This window comes from Palaemon carinicauda, chromosome 17 (assembly GCF_036898095.1).
Source record: "Palaemon carinicauda isolate YSFRI2023 chromosome 17, ASM3689809v2, whole genome shotgun sequence".
In the NCBI taxonomy this organism is placed as follows: domain Eukaryota; kingdom Metazoa; phylum Arthropoda; class Malacostraca; order Decapoda; family Palaemonidae; genus Palaemon; species Palaemon carinicauda.
In genome coordinates, this window is record NC_090741.1 from 7,827,591 (window position 1) to 7,850,347 (window position 22,757).

The 22,757-nt window shown below is 38.5% G+C and overlaps 1 protein-coding gene across 14 annotated transcripts in view; it reads left to right on the top strand.

Annotated features, from left to right (window-relative positions):
- LOC137656632 (uncharacterized) overlaps window positions 1–22,757 on the top strand; it is a 425,700-nt gene that overhangs the window by 247,703 nt on the left and 155,240 nt on the right. For all 14 annotated transcript variants that reach the window (XR_011046976.1, XM_068390814.1, XM_068390809.1 and 11 more), the window contains 2 exons: window positions 13,544–13,638; window positions 14,672–14,748. Coding sequence is in view for 13 of the 14 variants with exons in the window: in XM_068390814.1 (XP_068246915.1) it covers window positions 13,544–13,638; window positions 14,672–14,748 (172 nt within the window). In the remaining variant the exon portion in view is untranslated. The remainder of the gene's footprint in view (window positions 1–13,543; window positions 13,639–14,671; window positions 14,749–22,757) is intronic.

Here is a 22,757-nt window from a genome sequence, read left to right on the forward strand (position 1 = left end):
ATGAGTTTGGATTGAGAGGAGAGCTACCACTATTTATTCAGTCATTTCTTTCACATAGAGTTTTCCAAGTGAGAGTGGGGGGAAACTCTATCAGAGAGTAAATGCCAGGAAGAAGGAGTTCCTCAGAGTAGTGTGCTAAGTGTAACCCTATTTGCGCTAGCAATTAATGAGATATCCTCAGTCATTCCCCGGGATGATCTCTCAACATTATTTTTGGATGATCTCTATCATTTGCTGGAGCTAGAATGGCAATGTTTGAGAGAAAAATACAACTCTAAATGACAAAAATATCCAGTGGGCCAATATGAATAGATTTAAGTTTTTGACAAGTAAAACTACTATTGTCCATTTCTCTCGTATCCAGGGAGTACATCCAGACCCGGATATATACATCAAAGGTCAATGGATCCCATGTGCAAGTAAAGCTAACTTTTTTGGGTTGATATTTGATTGTAGGCTTACATGGGTTTCTCAAATAAAAGCATTAAAAGCTAAATGTCTTGAGGCTCTGAATCTTTTAAAAGTATTGTCCCATACATCATGGGGGCCAGACCACAATACTTTTTTAAAATTATACAAGGCCTTGATTTTTTCCAAAAGTAGTTATGGATGTGATATATACTCTTCAGCCACCCCTAGCCAGTTAAAAACTTTTAATAACTTGAAAAATAGACATCTGTTTGAGGGTCGAGGTGAGGATGGCAGGTTCATCCTTGCCAAGTTTCTTGGACCTGATGTGTCCTACTATGCGAGCGGCATTTTTAGATTTATTTCAGAAGCAGGTCTTCTGAAAACTATATAACTTCTATAATGACATTCAACTTTTATGGTTTTAATTGAATATTCTTATAATATTTATATATAATAAATGATATCGGCGTCAATGACCTTAGATGTCAGGATGCCAGATAACCCTAAATCAATCAATCAACCAAACACCACGTGCTTAGCCATTGTCCCTGAAGGCACTACATAGAACACACTTGGTGTGAATGTTATTCTATGCAGTATACAGTAGGTGCAGAAGTACAGTACCTAATGTCTTAGGACCTGTTTGCCCTAAACCCTTCAGTTCAATGGTGTTGGGCACCATCTGTAGCTGGTAATCCTGCACTACACTCAGTGACAGGAAGTTCACCTCTGGTCCGTAGTCAATTAGAGTATCCAAGGCTCCCAATGGAAAGTTAGACAAGGTCAGTGGGACGGGTGCCAAGGGCGTCAGGTTAACCATACAAATACTTTTCAATATAGCATCAGTTTCTAATTCTTCCTAAGAGAAGTCATTTGGAGAAGCTTTGGACAGTATGAGGCCATGTTATCACTGGCTAGTCCTGAAAGAGTCTTTGGATAACCTTTTCAGGTTGTGGAGTAACCTCGGAAAAGGCTGCCACTGGAATAGTAGGAGCAAGCATCCTAGTACTTGCAACCTCTTTTGTGGTAGCCCCATCTTCTTAAAAAAAGGTGTGGTCTTAAGCACCTTTTGGTACTCCTTGGTATTAGATTTTTTGTATTTTTGGCTTTTTGCTCCTCTTCTTTACAGCTTTCCGAGAAAAGCACTGGATTCACTCCCACTTCTGCTCTCCCTTCTACTGGTCAAACTAAAGTATTACGATGGCGTCTGAGTAGCGTTCACATGTACTGCCCTTCACCTAGGAGAAATCCGGATGGAATTGGTTTTCTGCCTACGACTGCGGACAGTAGCTTACTCCTGGACGGATGATCTGTGCATAGGGGCCACATGTTGCTCACCCTGGCCGACATGGTGGTTAGCCGAGCCGCAGTGTAAACACTGGTTGAGACATCTGCATTACTCATTCATAATGTGCCCTGGTTTCTAGCACCAAGTACAGTACCTTCTCTGGAACTGAGGAGACCTATCCCGGGTGTGTGATGGTGGCATGTGCAGTTCCACAGATTCAGGCTTCGGGACAGGTCAAAGTGTGCATGGGTAGCGAGTGCAGGTGAATGATTGGGAGCAGCCATGGGAACCCTGTCTGTATACGATCCATGCCATGACTGTCTCATACAACTAATGGCCAAGTCTTATGCTTTCTGTCTTTACTCTCACAGGATGCTTCATCGAGAACACCTAACAGGTGCAGGATATCCTGCCAAGTGGCCTGACAGCCAGCAGAGACATTGATGGTGGCCAGAAATTGTTCTAGCCAACTCGCACCTTTACTTGGAGCAGTTTTGAGGAACTTTCGTCTCTGCTCTTTCCAGTTCAAGCTACTCCGAGGGAATGATGACTTATTCAAGGAGGCCAACTGCACTGCATAAATTTTCAACATTCCCCCTTCCCACAGGTGGCACTGCTAAATCGGCTTTCCTCCCAGCATCACTTCTCACTAGGGCTTCTCCTCAGCTACTTCATCTTCCCCTTACTTGAGGCGCAGCATCCTAGGAAGTCCGAATATCTGACCTCGTCTTTCTGTGGTTGAGTACCATGCTCTCTGAGCAACTTAACATGTGTTCCCGATGGTTCAAATACATACTAATCTCAATACTCATAGAAATATTCTCTATTTCCAGCACTGATTGCCCAGGCTTTAATGCTATGAGGATAACGACGTGCAATGCAGCACTGATTGCCCAGGCTTTAATGCTATGAGGATAACGACGTGCAATGGTCCCTCAAGGTCATCCTGTACACGAGGCAACCCCAGGACAGTTACCAGCCAGTTGGTTTGCAGACTTCCACCACCTAAAAGTGAGTCTCCATAGTAAAGAGCGAAAGCTTTGTATTTTTGCGCTGGAACAAATAAATTTTGAAATCATTTTTATTTTTCCTAGCTAAACAAATCTGGAGCTCTTTACACATACTGTACCCGCCAGCACCTACCCCCAGAAAATTCTGCTGCAATTACTAAAGTGATGGATAGTTTCTAGTGCTGGTGTGAGCCAGCGGTCTAGTCTACCCCGACAACTAGCAGTGAGTAGTTACACCCGGACCTAGAGCTTATTGGATGGTTTCAGCTTTGCCAAAATAAGTACTTCATAGTAAAGAGCTCTAGGTTTGTATTGCTAGAAAAATAAAAATTATTTCCAAATATGTTTTTTGTCAAAAATTAAAATCCTATTTTGTTTGTGAAGCAGATTTTCTAGCACTTGACATCACAAGAGCCTCTTCAGTTAAGGTCAACATATTCAAGTCAAAGTTCCAAGTTTGTGAAATGAAACTTGAAGCTTAAAGGAGAACCCCGCAACATTGTTGTTCATTATCTGCATAAACAACTTGTGGCATAAGAAAAATTCAAGCTTAAAGAAGAACCCCGAACAATGGGGTTCATTATCTGCATAAAGTCTGACTGCTACTGAAACTTTTTCTATGCCACTTTATTGTCACTTGTTTCTGGAGACGAGTATAAGAAACACTATTCATGGAAAATCTGAGTCTATATATGAAAAATGGTAATTACACTATGATGGAAAAACAGCTCAGTTAGAATACATTTGTAATAAGAATAATAAATGATAAATGAAATCTAGCTTCAAACATATTTTCTCTGAAAGTTACACTTACTGCCCGTAGAGTATACGGAAACAAAACACCTTTTTTTTTTGCCTTGTGAAGTCAAAAGTAACCTTATTCATCCAACAATACACGCCCCAAAGTTTGAACATGAACACAAAACAGGAATTGTTATACTAAGTGAACTGTATGGATCTTGCTACCATCACATTGCCCTATAGGGAGTAGGGTGGTGCCAGTTATATGGAAAAAAAACTTTAAAGATGGGAATAGGGCAACATAATACTACTATACACTTTATTAATAATTACAGAAAATATTAATTTTTTTTAATAAAACTATTATTAAAGCATCAGATCTTCACTTGACACTTGATACAACCTTTCTGCTCCCTCTGGCCTCGATTAGGAGAATCAATGATCGGCACTCCTATTCTATGGGTTGGGGACAGCTTATACTCGACTTCATTCCCGAGTGTGTCGCAAGGCCCAAAATTCGACAGCAACGGATCCCAGATTCGAGCCCATCCAGATTGGGAGTCTTCGGGATATAACTGATGATCTAGATCAACTGCTATGCCCAGTGTGGGTGATGAGATGTTACCACTAACGATCATCAGAAGCTCTCCCCAGAGTGGAAATGAGGTTTTCCAGCATAAGGGAAGTTAAGAGGAGTCACAAAGGATATGATCTTGTCGTGGATTCGCAAAATCATAGAGCACCGTTCAAATCCTGACTCCTCTGGGACCGCTGTAACTAAGAGCTCACAATGAAATAGGTGTAAACCTGCCCCTAGCAATTAAAAAAAAAAAATACTCTGCGGCGCAGGTTCTTCCAGTCGGCGTAATGAAGCATCGGACGACCTTCATCTCTCTTTTGCTGCAAGTCGTGCCCCACAGGAACATGGAGATGTTCTTCATCGGACCTCCGGTGGCTACACAATAAGTGGTTTAAACACCCCGAGCTCCTTGATAGATGATGTGAATGTGTTGAGAGGATGTTTTTATCAACCATAATACTTACCTGGAACATAGATGAAGAATTGTTAGTAATTATTTCTCAGCTGATCCCATCTTTGGTCATCAATTTTTCTTGGTGGGATTTAATGATACGTTGGTGTTCTTAATATACAAGTTTAATAAATCTTGTGACTACATTGCTCTATGACAGCTGACTCCTAAGTGTGTGTAGAGCGTCATACACAATCTGATAAAACAAAATCATTGCTAAACAAAAGAGCATCGCTCTCAAAAGACTTAAATCCTACTCCAGTACAAAACTATAAAGAATTACATTCTATCTTTGAGGTAATCAACAAATGTTTGAATCCTAATACCAAAATAAATCATAATGTACAAAGCATAACATGTTTTATTCATGCAATATGATGCAATGTTGCGCAATACCTGCAACACTTGAAATAATATAGTACATTATTACAACAATACATAACAGTCTCCTCCCCCTTAACTTGACATTGTAAAAATCTTTATAAATCTAATCTCTTAGGGGGCTTTCCTCTGTTAATCCTATTAGGAAGCACTTTAACCTCATCTTGTACTGGTACATGAATTGGTTCTGAATCTACATTTGATGTTGGAGCATCTTGGTTAATATTTGACTCATTTGATCTAACTACTTCTTTAAGTTTCTCATCTCTAACATTCACATGCTCTACTATATCTCTTTTTAATGGTTGTAATTGATCAACATGACGTTTTACAACATTATCACCAACACGAACATCATAATGTAAATTTCCTATCTCTCTTACAATCTCTCCTGGTACCCACTTCTCTGGAGTGTTGTACGATCTTACCATGACATCAGATAAAGGTAAAAAATGTCTTACATTAGGAAGCTTTACTACTTGTTTATACCCTTTATCTTCTAAATCACTTTGCAAACTTGGATACAACAAATCTAACTTACACCTTATCCTCCTCCCCATCAACAAATTTGAGGGTGTCACGCCTATTGTGCTGTGCGGCGTTGTTCTATAAGACAAAATCTTTGATACATGCAAAAATATATTACCTGAATTTGCTTTTCTACACTTCATATTGTGTTTAAACGTTTGGAGAAATCTTTCAGCCGCTCCATTAGTAGATGGATGATATGTTGCTGAAAATGCATGCTTTATACCATTGACATTACAAAATTCTTTAAACTCTTGTGAGGTAAATTGTGGACCATTCTTTCTGGAATACCGTGCGTAGAAAATATTTGCATTAACTCTTTTATTGTGGCGTAAGACGTTGTTGTCTTCATTGGGATAATTTCTGGCCACTTACTGTAAGCATCTACTACTATCAAAAACAAATAATTTAAAAAAGGACCTGCAAAATCTATATGCACTCTTTGCCATGGATACCTGGGTAACTCACACGGGTGCATTCTAGCAAATTGAGGATTGTTCTGTTGCATAACACAATTCTTTATATAAGATTCTACATCTTTATCTACACCTGGCCACCATACAAAAGTTCTCGCAATTGACTTTGATCTTACAATACTTTGGTGATCAGCATGTATTTCAGACAAAACCTTATTTCTCAGTGAATTAGGAATAACTACCTTTGAACCTCTCATCACTATTCCTTGTGTTACACTCAGTTCATACCATATATCCTTATACGGTTTACAATTTTCCTCTTTTCCACATAAGTCTCTACCTGTCATTAAACTCCCCAAAATCTTACTTAGTACTGGGTCTCTCTTGGTACTGTGTGCTACATCTTTTGCAGTTATGGGTACATCATATACAGAAATTAACAGAACACTGTCATCATACTCCTTTGGAGCTTTGTCTACGGGTAATCTGGATAAAGCACCTGCATTACCCATGTTTGATGTTGGACGGTATTCTATATCATAGTGGTACGCTGCTAACGTAATTGCCCAACGTTGTAGTCTTGCAGCTACCAACGTAGGTAAACTTGCTTTTGGACCCAATATTGCTAATAAAGTTTTATGATCTGTAACAAGTGTGAACTTTTTCCTAAGATAAAGATACATATGGAATTTTTTAACTCCATAAACTATTGCTAAACCTTCCTTTTCTATTTGAGAGTAATTCCTTTCTGCCTTGTTCAATACTCTAGAAGTGAATGCAATTGGTTTTTCTGTTCCATCTGGCATTACATGAGATAATACTGCACCTAAACCTATGTTTGATGCATCACATACTAATTTAACTGGTAAATCCATTTGATAACGTACTAAGAATGTAGGTGATGTTATTTCCTGTTTGATTCTTTCAAAAGATTCCCGACACACTTTTGTCCACTTCCATTCTACACCCTTATTCAACAGATTATACAATGGATGTGCAATTGTAGACAAATTCTGAATGAAATTCCCATGAAATGTTACTAAACCTAGAAATGATTGTAATTCCTTAACATATTCTGGCACTTTTGTTGATTGTACAGCTTTAATCTTCTCTTTAGTTTTGTGAATACCCTTGCCATTTATTACAAAACCTAAGTATTCCACTGAATCAACCTCTAAAATACATTTGCTCTTATTTACTCTAATATTAGGTTCCTTCAACTTCTTCAGAACTGTTCGCAATCTTTCTCTATGTTCTCTTGTGTCTTTACCAGCAATTAAAATATCATCTGTAAAAATGAATACTCCTTGCATTCCTGAAAAAATCTTATCCATAGTTTGTTGCCATATAGCTGGACTACTTGCAACTCTATAAGGTAATCTCTTTGGTCTAATCAAACCTAAGGATGTATTTACTGTACATAATTCTTGTGAAGTTTCATCCATGGGAAGCTGTTGAAATGCTTGTCTTAAATCTAATTTAGAAAAAACACTGCATCCTGACATAGTTGCAACATCTCTTTCGGATTTGGTAAGGGATGTTGAGCTACTTGCAGTTGTGGATTTATCGTTACTTTGTAATCTCCACATAACCTAACCTGTCCACTTTCCTTCACAGTAGGAAGTAATGGTGTAGCCCAATCTGAATATGTAACCTTTTCCCAGGAACCTTCATTTTCTAATCTCCTGATTTCTGTTTCAACTGCACTTTTCAATGCATACGGTACTGGTCTGGGAGCACAAAATCTAGGAGAACTGTCAGGTTTCAAAACTAAAATTGCCTTTGCGTTCTTTACTGTTCCTACTTTATCTTCAAATACGTCTTGAAACTCTAATATGATATTATCCATAGATATTTCATTTTTGTGTTCATCTTGTCTACCTGTAACCTTCAAAATACTAGGCCAATCTAACTTCAAATACTGTAGCCAATCTAAACCTAGCAAAGTTTGTCCATTACCTTTTACTACTGTTAATGGCATTCTCTCTAATTTCTGTTCTTTGTACTGTACTTCTACGTTCAAAGCACCTATTACCTGAATATCAAAACCATTATAACTTTTCAAAACTTTTTGTACCTTCTAATAACAAATTAGGAATGCTTCTAGCCGTTTTCTCAGACATAATTGATACATCGGCTGCTGTGTCAACTTGCATCAAAATTGGCTTACCATTTATGATTACTTCTACCATGATATGTTTCTTTGCACCTTTGTTGACGGAATTAATGCGAAACGCAAAATCAGTTTCTGACCTAACCTGATTATCATGAACATTTTCCGCATTATTCTCTTGACCAATAGTATCAACTGTAGCATTTATTTTCTTTGTGTACTGTTTAGGGAATCTACAAGCAGTTGCAAAATGACCCATCTTTCTGCAATTCTGGCATATTTGTCCAGTAGCAGGGCATTTCTTTTCTCCGTATGCAAGATGATCAGTTTTACCACACCTATAACACTTGGGTTTTTCCTGTTGTTTCTGTGTATATGTCTGATTCTGATATTTATGAACATTAGTGTTAGGCACTTTTCTATGACTAGGCTTTGACATATTCCTTCTCTGATTTTCATTGGTTTTCCACTTAGAACCTACTGTATTAATTTTAGAATTTTCCATTCTATAGCTTGTAGAACTACCTATTAAGTTACTTTGCCTATTTGATGTTTCTAAAGCTCTGCCTGTTATCAATACCTTTTCTAATGTTAAATCTTTATCTTGCAATAATTTCTTTCCTAGCTCTTGTGATGTGCAATGTGCAATCACTTGATCTATGATAACATTTTGTAACTCTAGAAATTCACATGAAATGGCTAAATTCTTCAGTCTAGTCACAAATGCATCTAAACTTTCATTTTCTTTCTGATAGGCCCGCGCTGAAAACTGGTATCTTTCAAAAAATTTATTGACCTGAGGAGCAAAATATGTGTTAAGAGCCTTAATTGCAGCTTCACTTGTGTCATCTGTAGGCTGCAAAGTCTTAAACACTTCCCGAACTTCCCTACCTGCTGTATGAAGTAATATTGCCTTCTTTTGGGCATCCTTCATGTTCCCTAATGCTTCTAAATAAATCTTAAATTCCACACGCCACTGTTGCCATCGTGTTACAATAGAATTGGGCTCGGCTGTGATGCTGAAATGTTCAGGATGTTCAATGTCAAAAGGCATTTTGAGTCTTACCTTACTACATACAATAGGTCAAGCTACTGTTCTAAAGTCACAAGTTTACTTCCTACCTTTTTTGTATCCTACCCAACTTTACAATATTGTTTTGTTTGTTTGATGAAATTCCTGTTCTGCTGCTTGTACAATCTTCATTGGGCTTTTTTCTCTTGTCCATCGATGTGCAAAAGGCCCTTCTCTTGTGCTGGCCATCCAACATAAGGCCCAATGTTTCTTCTGTGTGTGTTCGTCCTTCTGGGCGTCGCCAATTGATGTGAATGTGTTGAGAGGATGTTTCTATCAACCATAATAATTACCTGGAACATAGATGAAGAATTGTTAGTAATTATTTCTCAGCTGATCCCATCTTTGGTCTTCAATTTTTCTTGGTGGGATTTAATGATACGTTGGTGTTCTTAATATACAAGTTTAATAAATCTTGTGACTACATTGCTCTATGACAGCTGACTCCTAAGTGTGTGTAGAGCGTCATACACAATCTGATAAAACCAAAACATTGCTAAACAAAAGAGCATCGCTCTCAAAAGACTTAAATCCTACTCCAGTACAAAACTATAAAGAATTACATCCTATCTTTGAGGTAATCAGCAAATGTTTGAATCCTAATACCAAAATAAATCATAATGTACAAAGCATAACATGTTTTATTCATGCAATATGTTGCAATGTTGCACATTACCTGCAACACTTGAAATAATATAGTACATTATTACAACAATACATAACAATAGACAAGTAGCAAACGGATTAAGTGTGGGATGAATGATGAGTGAGACTGGTATCTTCTTTCTTGCATCTTCCCCTCTTTTGGGGCACAGCACCCAAGAGAAAGCCTCTTTGATATCCCCTAAGCTGGCATCCTTCGTCTCTGCAGGTATAACTATTTCCCTTGTGTAGCCTGATGTAGGCACATAAATTGGTAGGGCCCCATATCCCTGTTGCAAGGTAGGAATTGAGTAATGTCAGTAGTTTGGTCAAAGAAGTCCAAGGACTTCTAAGAATTCTTACTAGACAAGTCATATTGCTAGTATCACACAATCGCATTTTATTGCTGAGGCTGCTGGTGTCCAATTCACAAAGTTTTAGCGATGTGTCAGGGTGATTCCTCTTTAAGATCGTGCATAGCACGGAGGAATACCCCAGGTCAAAAGGACAAATTTGAAGTGATTCGAATTTTTCTTAAAGATACAAACCTTGACCTCTCTCTACAAATTTGTCCTGCCATCACCTATCCCCCTGCAAGTCCTTCCTGCAATCAAAAGTGACGATAGAACACAGGTGTGTGTTGGAGCTTGGTAGACTGTACTACCCCCCCCCCCCCCCCCCCCCCCCACACACACACACACACCCACACCCTCTGCTAACTAGCAATCTGGTAGTTATACCATGCTAAAAGTCTTATAGCTAGTTTACCAGAATTCTTGAAAGTATATTTCCTTATAAAGAGCTCAAGGTTTGTATTGTTAGGAAAAGTACAAATTATTTTAAATTTGTCATATTAGACACAAGATAATTTATGGGAAAAAAATTATTTTCAGGTCATATCTTATCCCGCTAATGTAGAATCTACAGTAGGGAGTAGGTGTGTACTTCTGCGAGGTCTTATTAATTATCACACTGATTTTACATATTTTCTACAGAAGGCTGTAGTATTTATTTTTGCCCTCTGCTGTGTGGTGGCAAGCCATGCCTTTTGTTGAAATGACTGCTTTTCTTTCTTTGCCCAACTATATCTTCACATATTATTTTTATTATTATTTTTATTCCTAGCGAAGTTGGAAAATTAAGATACTATTAGCCCAAAGGCTTCAACAGAGAAAAATAGCCCAATGAGGAAAGGAAACAAGAAAGCTAAACGGGTCTTGACATAGGAAAAAATCTATTTTGGGGTCAGGTAGCCATGTCATCCTGATGGAAGTTCCTCATTGGCTGCTTCTACTTGCGATATTTCTGCAAGTGATATACCAGAGAAGTTTACCTCAGAGGTATCACGGAATTCTTTACCTCCACAGCGAATATCCCGAGAGATATCGTGTATAAATCAGGGACGTGTTAATATCCCAGTCAGGAAAGGAAACAAGAAAATAAACGATATAAGAAGTAATGAAATATTAAAATAAAATATTTTAAAAACATTAACAGCATAACAGCTATTTCATATATAAACTATAAAAGGACTTACGTAATCCTGTTCAAGATGAAAAACATTTGCTGCGAGTTTAAACTTTTGAAGTTCTACTGAAGTTCTATGGCAATGGATCCCACTCTCAGTACAGGGGTCTCACAGCTGACGAAGTGGAGATTGGCTGTATTATTGGTTGTAAGTTTATTTCTCTGCTGTTTAATGATTATGTTCATTAAGCTAAACCTCTTACAGTTTGCATTGCTTGGAAACAGCTTTATCATCTAGTAAGGGATACTTCTGCCCTCATTTATCTTGTACTCCACAAACCCTATTTCATTCACATATAGGATCTGGCTCGAAACCTGTTGGTAACGTTCTTGCCTGGTGATCACCAGACTAGGGTTCGAGTCCAGCTCAAACTCGTTAATTTTGCTGGTTTTGGTAGATTCTATAGGTGTATCTGCTGAGTGATCAGCACCCATTGCCTGGCCCTCCTTGATCCTAGCTTGGGTGGAGAGGGGTCTTGGTTGCTGATGATATGTATATATATGGTCAGTCTCTACGGCATTGTCCTGCTTGATAGGGCAATATCATTGTCTTTTGCTTCTCCCATTCATGAGTGGCCTTTAGCCCTTTAAAGCACCTCTCCAATGCGAGAATTGTCGCAGTCCCAGTTGTCAGGGGTCCAGGACTGCCATTTGATGAGTGTTTTTCAGATCTCCTTTTTGTTGACCATCACAATGGCCTTTGCTCTGCTGCAGTTTTGGGAAGCTTCTCTTTCATGTTATCATTAAGTGCTTGGGTGAACTAGCCAGAGTTGTTGAAGCACTCTCTTTAACTCCATCGCTTCAGCTTGGTTGGCACACACACTCTTCCTTTGGTCAAGATAATGAGTGCTGTCCGTATCCCTTCTTTTCGTGAATGATTCTCTCTCTCTCTCTCTCTCTCTCTCTCTCTCTCTCTCTCTCTCTCTCTCTCTCTCTCTCTCTCTCTCTCTCTCTCTCTCTCTCTCTCTCTCAATACTGCACATCTGACTATGTCTTGTGTTCTTATATTATTATTATCATTGCCAATACCAATATTATCATCATTATCATTATAGATGAGAATTTACTAATCAGAATCAGTCTGTGAATGGAAAACCAAATGCCAAATTGTATTCTATACAGAAGAAAATATTTTGCCAAAATGCTGCACCTGCAAGATATGCCACGAGAGCCTGAAGTCTCTAGAGGTGTGCTGCATTTCTGGGTAATCCCAGCGTGAGTAACAGATCATCTGTCCAAATATGAAGCCTCAAACCACCTGCCTTAAAACTCCAGGTATATAGAGCCATGGATCAGTTGCATAGAAGATTGGTAATTAGAAGAAATTGTGGAGTTACAAGATGTTTGACTTGTATATTGGTATACAGTATTATGGTCAACTACTAACAGGTGGACAAGCAGATGATTAGAGATTGTATTCCCTCTGCTAAAAAGGTCGGAGCAATCTTGCCTTCATTCTTTTCTTTTTCACTGCTAGTAGTACAAAATTTAATTATTTAAATATAATTTCCATGGTCAATATCTTATTATTCAGTAGGAAATTCCAAGATAATAGTAGTGGCCCTGATGAAGCTAGGGTTCAGGAATCCTGGAGGAATTATCCACTCTAGATTCTACAGTTTATCTCCAAAATGTCCTCACATTATCCTTCATCTTGATGGAAAGGTCGGAGCAATCTTGCCTTCATTCTTTTCTTTTTCACTGCTAGTAGTACAAAATTTAATTATTTAAATATAATTTCCATGGTCAATATCTTATTATTCAGTAGGAAATTCCAAGATAATAGTAGTGGCCCTGATGAAGCTAGGGTTCAGGAATCCTGGAGGAATTATCCACTCTAGATTCTACAGTTTATCTCCAAAATGTCCTCACATTATCCTTCATCTTGATGGAAAAAAAAGTACTACAATGTAAATTATAGAGTAAAACAAAAATGATTTCAAGTTTTGCATTATAATTATGCGGAGACATTATATGATGATGTATGAGAAGTCTTAAATCTCACATTACAGTTCATTTCATAGGTTATGTAATATTAGAATCTATATTGAAGTATTTTTATTTGTATTTCAATATTTTGGAATAAACATTAACTTTGCCAGTCTATTAACAAACACACATATGATAGATATTGAAAGAACAGACAGTTTGGGAAAGTTTGTCATCCAGTGGTGTCTGAATTTTCTTGTATATACATTCTCAGTCATTTAGGGTCCTGTTTGTTAATGCTGGAAAATATGACATCACCTCCAATGACTTGGCAATGCATTAATTATTATTAATGTGGAAAGTTGACCTCTGATGATTTGAAAATAACCTCTGGAAATTTTTGCAAGAGGCCTTATAATTAACCATCTTTTTGTGTATATCTTGACCTTCATAGATGTCTGGTACCCGTGCAGCTCCAGTGGAGGTCAGCGATTTTGCTGATACATCTGCAGTCTCAGCCCTAGAATTCTCAAAAGAATCTGGTCAAAGGTTGGTTGGGTTTTTTTTTTTCTCAGTACCTCTATCCTTTATATGAGTTTTCTCCATTTAGCCTAAACAGATACCTTGTGCTATGAATGGGAAAGGGCTATACCCTTGTAGTGTAAAGAGGTTATAGTCGTCGGTCTTTCTCGTGCGATCAAACGTTGTTATTAAAATGCCCATGCAATGCTCCTTTGTCGACCAGCAGCTTCCAGTTTTTTAGCCAACATACCTACTTCTTTCTGTCATCTTGTGTTGAAACTGTTTACTTATAATGAATGGTGCAACTAGGGGATAATTCCCCTCAGTTAAACTCTTGCTCTTCACTGCTGATCTGTTTGTTACAACTTCTTTAAGTCTAATACAAGGTCATTGCATAACATACAGTAGTAGCAGCTAAAGTTATTCACTCTTATGGATGGAAGTTTAGAAGGTTATTTAATTAACTAAGCAAGATTGACTTTGAGCTTTGCATGATATAAAGTACACATTGTTGCCTGGAATTTTAAAGCTTTGCACGATATGCAAGTTTTATGTTGAGGTTTTAGTGGCTGCTCAGTGGTCTGTCTGATTGGCCTGGCTTACCCACCAGTAACTACCACCACCTCGTTATTAATTATAGCAGCCATGTCCCAGCTTTGCTGAAATCATACTCAAAGGTCTCAGATTTATAGTTAGGAAAAATGTAAATTACTTTAATAATTTTATGATATTTTTCAAGTTATAGATACTAAACCTGTTGATGTGAAATTCATTAATTATCAAATCTCTCTCAATAATGAGGAAAGTTGTGGAAGCTGTACATTTTTGCATGAAATATATCAGCATTTGAGCACCATCTTTCAGGAAGCAATTAATGTATGTTTTAATTCATGGGTTGTACTAAAGTGAACCGTTCTCTGCTGGCATGTTTTAATCTTTTAATCTGAAAAGACTATAGTGTGTTCTCTAGTTTATTTCAAGTTGATCCTAATGGACTATATACCCTTCGTTGGTAATACTTGCTTCTTACCTATCGCTGGCTCTTGTTTGATTTCCACAGTTTTCTCCAAATCAGCACTGGACAACTTGAAGCCGGTACCCTGCCAGGTCTCATCTCAGAGCTGATTCCAATTCAAGGTATTAGATTTGTGTACATGCTGTGGTAACAATTTAAAAGAGAGAACAGATATCTATCCAACTTTTTTTTAGTACAGTACTCTAGATTTGGGTGTTTTGTCCTATAGTTTCTTGGAATTATTATTGTAAAATATTTTTATTTTTGTTATGTATGTTATGAAGTTTGTGGTGTAAAGTGTCTGTTTGCTCTTATTTAGAAAGCAATAATATCCCAAGTATTTTGTGTTGGTAATATACTGTAAATGCTGTTAGAAGTGATATGTTACAGTTGATGATTGGTGTCCTTGGGTATATTTCCAAGAATGAGTACAGTCCAGCCTCCTTTATCAAGGGTTCTTTCCTTGTGATTTCAGTTTTACGCGACCAAGGACAACGCAATCAGCTGATCAACCCTGCGTAGTCCACCATCAACCTCAATTTTTGGATCAAATAACGGATTTGACAGGAAAAATCTACTTTTGGGCGAGATAGCCATGTCATCCTGATGGAAATTCCTCATTGGCAGCAGTGATATACCAGAGAAATTTCACCTTGGAGGTATTAACGGAGTTCTATCCTCCGGAACAAATATCCCAAGAGATATCATGTATTAATCAGGGGCATGTTAAAAACAAGCCATGGTTATCCTTCCAAGAATAAAGTTAACCTTGTCTCGAAGGATAAGGTAGAGTGTGGGTTACGTGGGCAAGTGAGCCGTTACAACTCCCAAGTTCAATGTGCTACAACTAATACATTTCCTGTTGAACAATTCCAGGAGTAGTCATCGCATGACGCGAGGTACCACACTGAGAATTTGAAGGGAATGGAAAAGTAATGGCTGGCCATCAGGATGACATGGCTATCTGACCCAAAAATAGATTTTTCCTATGTCAAAATCCTGGGCTCGAGCCATGTCCTGATGGAAGTGTACCAGAGAATTATCATTCTCAGTTGTGGCCCGGAGAGTTTTAACCCTTTACACCCTCACAGACATATAGTGAAGGCTCATTTGTCATGAAATAAAAGTTTGTGTATTTTTTTTTTTGGTATAAACAAAAACTCGCCTGATTCTGTTAGAACATGATATAAACATAAGAAAAAAAAATAGGGTGCCATTTTTTTTGCGCTCTAATGCCCTGAAATCCAAGATGGCTGCCATGATACAAAAATGGCATAAATTAGACATCACGATTGATGTACATCTGGTTCCAATATTTTTTTCATCATCTATTACTTTATAAAACTAACTTTAAGTAGAGATTTTCACATGGAGAATAACTTACCTGTGATGACTAATCTTTTTATTTTGTGTTTCAGACAGACTGCCATCTTAAATTAAACACAACGGTCCCATAATTGATGTTTGAATGCAGTCGCTGGACGCAGTTTTTCTGTATTAGCTTAAGGTTTGAACATCTGATCTATATGTGTATAAAAGGATATGTTTTCTTTTTATTTACAGGAAACAATAACCCACAGCATCCATATCGTAGTTTAGAGTCCATATATCAACCAACATGACAAGAGTCTTCATCTAACAAGAAGTCAAAAACTGTGGACTTTGAACTTTGCTTCATTTGCCAGCTGAAGAGCAAACAAACAGATTATACAAACTACGTGCTTCATCCTTCCTTGCATTCAGTAGAGAAACTAATTGCATCAACTGATATTTGATGTTCATATGGGGAAACAGAGCTCTCTGCATTAAAAGATTGCATAAGTGGTTCGTCTGCTGATGAACTTCTACAGAAAAGTGTTTCTTACCACAAGACATGTTACAAGGATCTCACAAACAAAACATGTTGAACAAGCAAAAAGGAGATATGAGAAGAGACAAGCAACGGGCGGTGTCAATAATTTAAAACAAGAAAAAAGGACGACCATCAAAATCCACAGCTTGTACTTCTACATCACTACCTATGTTTACCAGATGTCAGACTTTCAACAGAGAGATATATGTCATTTTCTAAGAAGAGAGAGCTGACAACTTGCATGATGTCCCAACTGAAAACATGGGAGCTCAGCTCAAGGCAATTGGGCAACAGGTAACAAATGAACAGATGAAAATCAGACTGAGCAATGCTATTTCATCATCAGATCTTTTAACAGCAGTTGTAGACGACATGAATTATCACCTGCTGTGCTTAAGCCATGCAAAACGAGACATAGGAAAGGTGAAGAGACAACTCCCAAAAGATGATATCAAGTTTGCAGAGTTAGTGTCTGATGTAGAGATTCTTGAAATGGTCGAAACAAAAATTAACAACTCAACACATGAATCTGTTTTGAATATGAATGACATAGAAAAATCTTGTGTGTTTGCTGGAAGCGGGTATATTTTACCTGATTACCCGCAATACAAACCATACCTAAGAACATACAGATGTGGAAACAAATCAACCAGCAGCATATTGAGTAGTCATCATTGATGGAATGACTTTGGCAAACTCGGTTACCAAGACCGACCAAATGAAGACTTGTCAAGATTTTGCAGACTCCTTTCTGGCGATAATCTGCAACATACCTATGATGAGATAAGATTGGTGTTTGAGAAGGTACATGAAAACATCACTCAAAGAACAGATGAGGACAAAAAGGACCAAAGGAAAGTCACCATATTACCATGTGAAGGACACCACTTTAATCCAGAATATTTCCCTGAAGGACTTTCTCTCTGATACCCGAACCAAAGCAGAGCTCACCAAGTGTTTGGCTGACAAGGCTGTACGCCACAGCCTGAGCTCAAACAACAGACAAGAAATTTATGGTGACCTCAGGAACACTAATCAAGGGCAATATTGATATTCCAGACTCGCTTCTCACTCACAGCCAAAAAAAAGGCAGACACGTCGCTCATGCTGCATGCTGTAAGTGTTCTGCATGAAGCAGAATTTGTGGTCAGTTCTCCAGACACTGATGTCTTGCTGATATTGGTCCACATGTATCCACATTTGCTAGTTTCTACAGTCTTCCTCACTGGAAAGGGTAAGCTGAAGAGGAACATTTCTGTCTGTTACATATATAACAACTTAGGACAAAAGCTCGCTTTTGCACTGTTGGGTCTTCATGCTCTGACAGGCTCCGACATGTCTGGTAGACTTGCTGGCAGAACCAAAGACTGGTGCTTCAAGGCATTCATGTCTTGTGATGATGAGATCCTGGATGCACTAGCAATGCTAGGAAATGTTTGATGCATGGTCTCAGCTGGAACGTTTTGTTTGCGTGCTGTCGATCAAAAATCCATTCAACAGTAAAAGAGCTTATCTGGTTCCTCTTCTCAAATCGTGCAGCTGAAGGAGAAAACCTTCACCAACTTCTGGTTCACTTGAATTACATATTCGGTGTGCACACTACATAACCATGATTTGGAGGAAAGCTGTTGAAAATCACCCACACCTCCCAGCACCTGCTGTATTTGGTTGGACATTTGATGCAGGTTCAAGTCACTGCTCTCCTGTTCGGTGTTTGAATCCACCAGCTCCTGAGGCAGTACTACACCTGATAAAGTGCGAATACAAAAATGGATGTGAAGGAAGGTGCAGTTGTCGCAAAAACAATATCCCATGTACAGAATTCTGTGGATGTGGGGTTTTCACTTGCAACAACAAAACAAGCCAACCAGAGATAAATGAAGAATGTGAAGACGTTTGATGTCCACTGTTTAAACTACAACTATATATCACGTGACTTTTTGCATTTTTTTCATTCATAAAAAGACTGAACAATAACTAACGTGGTTTCACTACAGTTATATAGATTTGTTTATTGACTTTTTCATATGTGTACCACGTGACCAATACATTGCTTTAATCAAACAGATAAGGTCTATGAACGTTTATTTCCAATATCACTGTATGGACTATGGTGTCGAAATAAGTAGAATTTAGTGTAAATGGTAGCCATTTTGTACGCCATCTTGAAATTAGGCATGTAAATCACAACTTTAGCCTAAATTTTATGGTTCCATTAGTTTTCTTGTGTCAGAAAACCTAAGTTTAGATACTTTGTTTGTAATTATGTCATGTGCATTAGTGAAGATATTGAATTATTGTTAAATATTGCCTATTTCGGCCGCCATCTCGGATTTCGGACCCTTAGAATGTGAATAAAAAATTGCACCCTAATTTTTTTTAAAGTTATGATATATTCTTTCAAAATCAAATAAGTTTTTGCTTTTACCAAAAAAATACATGAAATTACAAATGAGCCTACACTAATAATTATACTTCCCTTAGCATTGGTAACTATAGTCCCTAAGCTATGGTGCAAGCGATATGTTTGTAAAAAGTAGAAGCAAAGGAAATCATCGTCACAGTCCCACTCACTGTGGAGAAGATATATGTCTCCAGTAGATGAAAAGACTGAAGTCTATAAACAGAGGGTTAAAAATTGAGGTACACTACTTCCAATTTGTACAGTAGATCCAATATAAAGGAAATGCACAAAGGAACAGCAGTCTTTTATTGTTTTCAAGGATGCATAAATGTAACAGTAATCAATTATAACAATATATGCAGTAGATATATACAAAAGACGGGAGTTATCCAACCCCAGAATTATGTAACACAGTAGTAAAATAGTAACACTCATGACAAAAAGGGAGAGATATAATCTTTAACTCTTTACAATATTGAATAGTACATTGAATAGAGGAACACGAGTCACATTGCACAAAGTAGACTGAGAAGTCCCAACTATATAGTCTATAAGAGTCCATATACAATGCTTAAGAAGCTGGTTTAATCACACTACCAGCGGCCACTACAAAGTGTTTAATCTCTTCCAACTGTCATAAGTGATGTTTTGAAGAACACTCTTGAAGATTTCCACCCCTTGTAAGGCTGTAAACCTGCAAAGGACATAGATTTGAAAATATTTAAGGAAGAGGCAACTTTCCTAGGGTCATGACCTGATGGTATACTATCAGGGTCAGCCCTTCTGATGAAATAGGTGAGATTGGACCTTAGCGGTATCAGAAAAAAGATTAGATTGTGTTGTCTCCCCTTTACAAAGGCCCGTCTCTTTAACAGGTAGGCCTTAAGGCACTCCACGGCGCACAGAGAAATGCCCTTTTAAAGTGGAACAATCTTCCAAGGCCCCCAACGTTTCGTGGGAAGTTCGTTTTTCGGCAAAAATGCAGGATCAAGGTAAAGATTTACCTCCCCAGATTCTTAGAATTCAATGTGGCCATCATCTTTTAAAAGGCCATCAATCTCGCTAACTCTAGCACCAGAAGCCGTGGGGAGCAAAAGGACAGACTTTTCAGTGAGATCCTACAGAAAAGTAGAGGTGTTATCCATCGAGTAGGCAAGTTGCAGGACTTTATCCAACGGCCTAGAAATAGCCTTGGGAGGAGCATTAGGTTTCAGTTTACCAGAAGCTTTCAGGATCTTATTGAACAGCTAACAATTAAGTTCAATATCAAAAGAATAATCAATGGGTCTAGTTAGTGTCGACTTAAATAAGGCAATAGTTGTAAAGGCCAGACATTATTATTATTATTATTACTTGCTAAGCTACAACCCTTGTTGGAAAAGCAGAATGCTATAACCCCAGGGGCTCCAACAAGGAAAATAGCCCAGTGAGGAAGGGAGACGAGGAAAAATAGAACATCTTCAGAGTAACATAAAAATAGATATCTCCTATATAAACTATAAAAAAAACTTTAACAAAACAAGAAGAGAAATAGGATAGAATAGCATGAGTGAGTGTACCCTCAAGCAAAAGAACTCTAACGCAAGACAGTGGATGACCATGGTACAGAGGCCATAGCACTACTCAAGACTAGAGAACAATGGTTATATTTTGGAGTGTCCTCCTAGAAGAGTTGCTTACCATAGCTTAAGTGTCTCTTCTACCATTACCGAGAAAAAAGTGGCCACTGAACAATTACAGTGCAGTAGTTAACCCCTTGAGAGAAGAAGATTTTTTTTGGTAATCTCAGTGTTGTCAGTTGTATGAGGACAGAGGAGAATATGTAAAATATAAGCCAGACTATTCGGTGTGTGTATGTGTGTGTACACAAAGGGACAATGAACCGTAACCAGTAAGAAGGATCCAATGTAGTACTGACTGGCCAGTCAAAAGACCCCACAACTCTCTAGCAGTAGTATCTCAACGGGTGGCTGGTGCCTTGGCCAACCTGCTACCTATTGATCATGCAATGAGATAAAGAAATACAGAAGTCCATAGAAATGGAAGAGGACTGATGAGTTTTCACGAATGAAACCCATTTTTTCATGAAGACAAATATTGTAGTTTTGTGGTGTTGGACTTGTACTCTTTTATGAAGTCAATTCTCTCCATTGCAATTCCAAACTTTCTTTTTGCCGCGAGGACGAGAAAATCATGAGCTAAAAGGTTTCCATTATCTAAGAGGAAGCAAAGACAGTTTTCTGTTGAACATCCTGAGACAGCAATGGCGATGGTAGAGGGACCTGGAGAGGTTTGAATTCCAGAACAAGAACTGCTATTCCCTTGAAAGTCCACAGTTTGTTTAGGACTTACATTAGGAGATTGAATGGTGGAAGTACAGTAGGTAGATGTGAAACCATTGGCTCTAATCCAGAGACATCGCATCGGTCCCTATCGCTTCCAGATCTAAGTTTGGTGCTACATACCATGTAAGCTTCTTGTTTAAGTTTGTCGCAAAGAGATCGATTTACAGTTCTGGGACTTGCTTTAGTATGAAACAGAATGATATTACGTCCAGAGACCATTCTGTTTCCAGAGGATTGGATCTTGACAGGACGTCTGCCGTCACATTGCGAACCCTTCGAGGTGTACTGCTGAGATGCCAGTTCCTCCACTTTGCTAAAGTGAGGATGGCTAGGATGACATGGTTGATCTGTGGAGACCTGGAGTCCTGTCAGTTGACACGGACTATCGTCCCGTTGTCAATGACTAAATTGATGCGAGATTCTTCTTTGGATTCATTCTATACAGAGTCAGAAACACTGCCATAGCTTCCGGAATATTGATGTAAAATTTCTGAAATGTGATTGACTACTGACACAGTACTTTTTTGGAAGGGGACCTTCCCCCCTCCAACATTGTTCCGAGTCATCCGTGTGAATAGTCATGGAAGAGGAGGGTACTGCAGAGGGACGTGTGTTGACAAACTCCTGGCAGTGGACCATGGCTTGAGCTGCTTTGACAGTAAGACCGGGATTTTGTGGCGAAGATCTCTCCGAGTATATGGTGCCATTCTTTTCCAGACTCTGTTGGCATTTTTGAATCTTTATTAGGATTGAGTCAGTCGCGGCAGCGAATTGCAGTGAACGCAAGACTCATTCCGGTTTCCGTCTGGTGAGTACTTTAAAAAGAAGGCACCCGACCAAGTTTGCTATTTCCTTTCTCTTGCCTTGCAGTAGAGAAATGGCATCTGACTTTAGATTCCTGTAAAGCCATAGCCACTAGAATTCTTGAGTTGGAGATAACCTGAACTTTTCAAAGTTGATCTGAAAGCCCATAGTCTAGGAATTTTATGACTTTTTGAGCTGTCCAAAGACAGTCTTGACTTTGTTGCAGCTCAGACCAGCCAGTCGTCAGGTATACCATTACCTGAAAGCCTTTATTCCGTAATTGTTGAACGATGGCTTCGACTAGCTTTGTAAAAATCTGTGGAGCCATATTGAGCCCCAAGGACATACCTCTGAATACGTAGGTCTTTCTTGGCAGTTTGAAACCAAGGTAGGGGGAGAAGTGCCAATCCATCAGAAGATGCCAATAGGCATCAGTAAGACCTATGGAGAGGGCGTAGGGCCCTTGGGGTAGTAAGGTCCATATTTGTAAGATAGGCAGCATCTGGAACTTGCCGTACAGAAAGAATTCATTGTCATACAGAAAGAATTTGTTTAGTGAGGACAAGTTCAGGATAGTTCGAAGAGTTTTCAAATCTTTCTTGGGCACGCAGAATAGCCGCCCTTGAAATTTCACGGATTTTGTGCAACAGATGACTCCCTTCCGGAGAAGATCCTGTGCATAATCCTTCAAAATTGGGGTTGTGGGTTGGAAGAACCACTTGAACT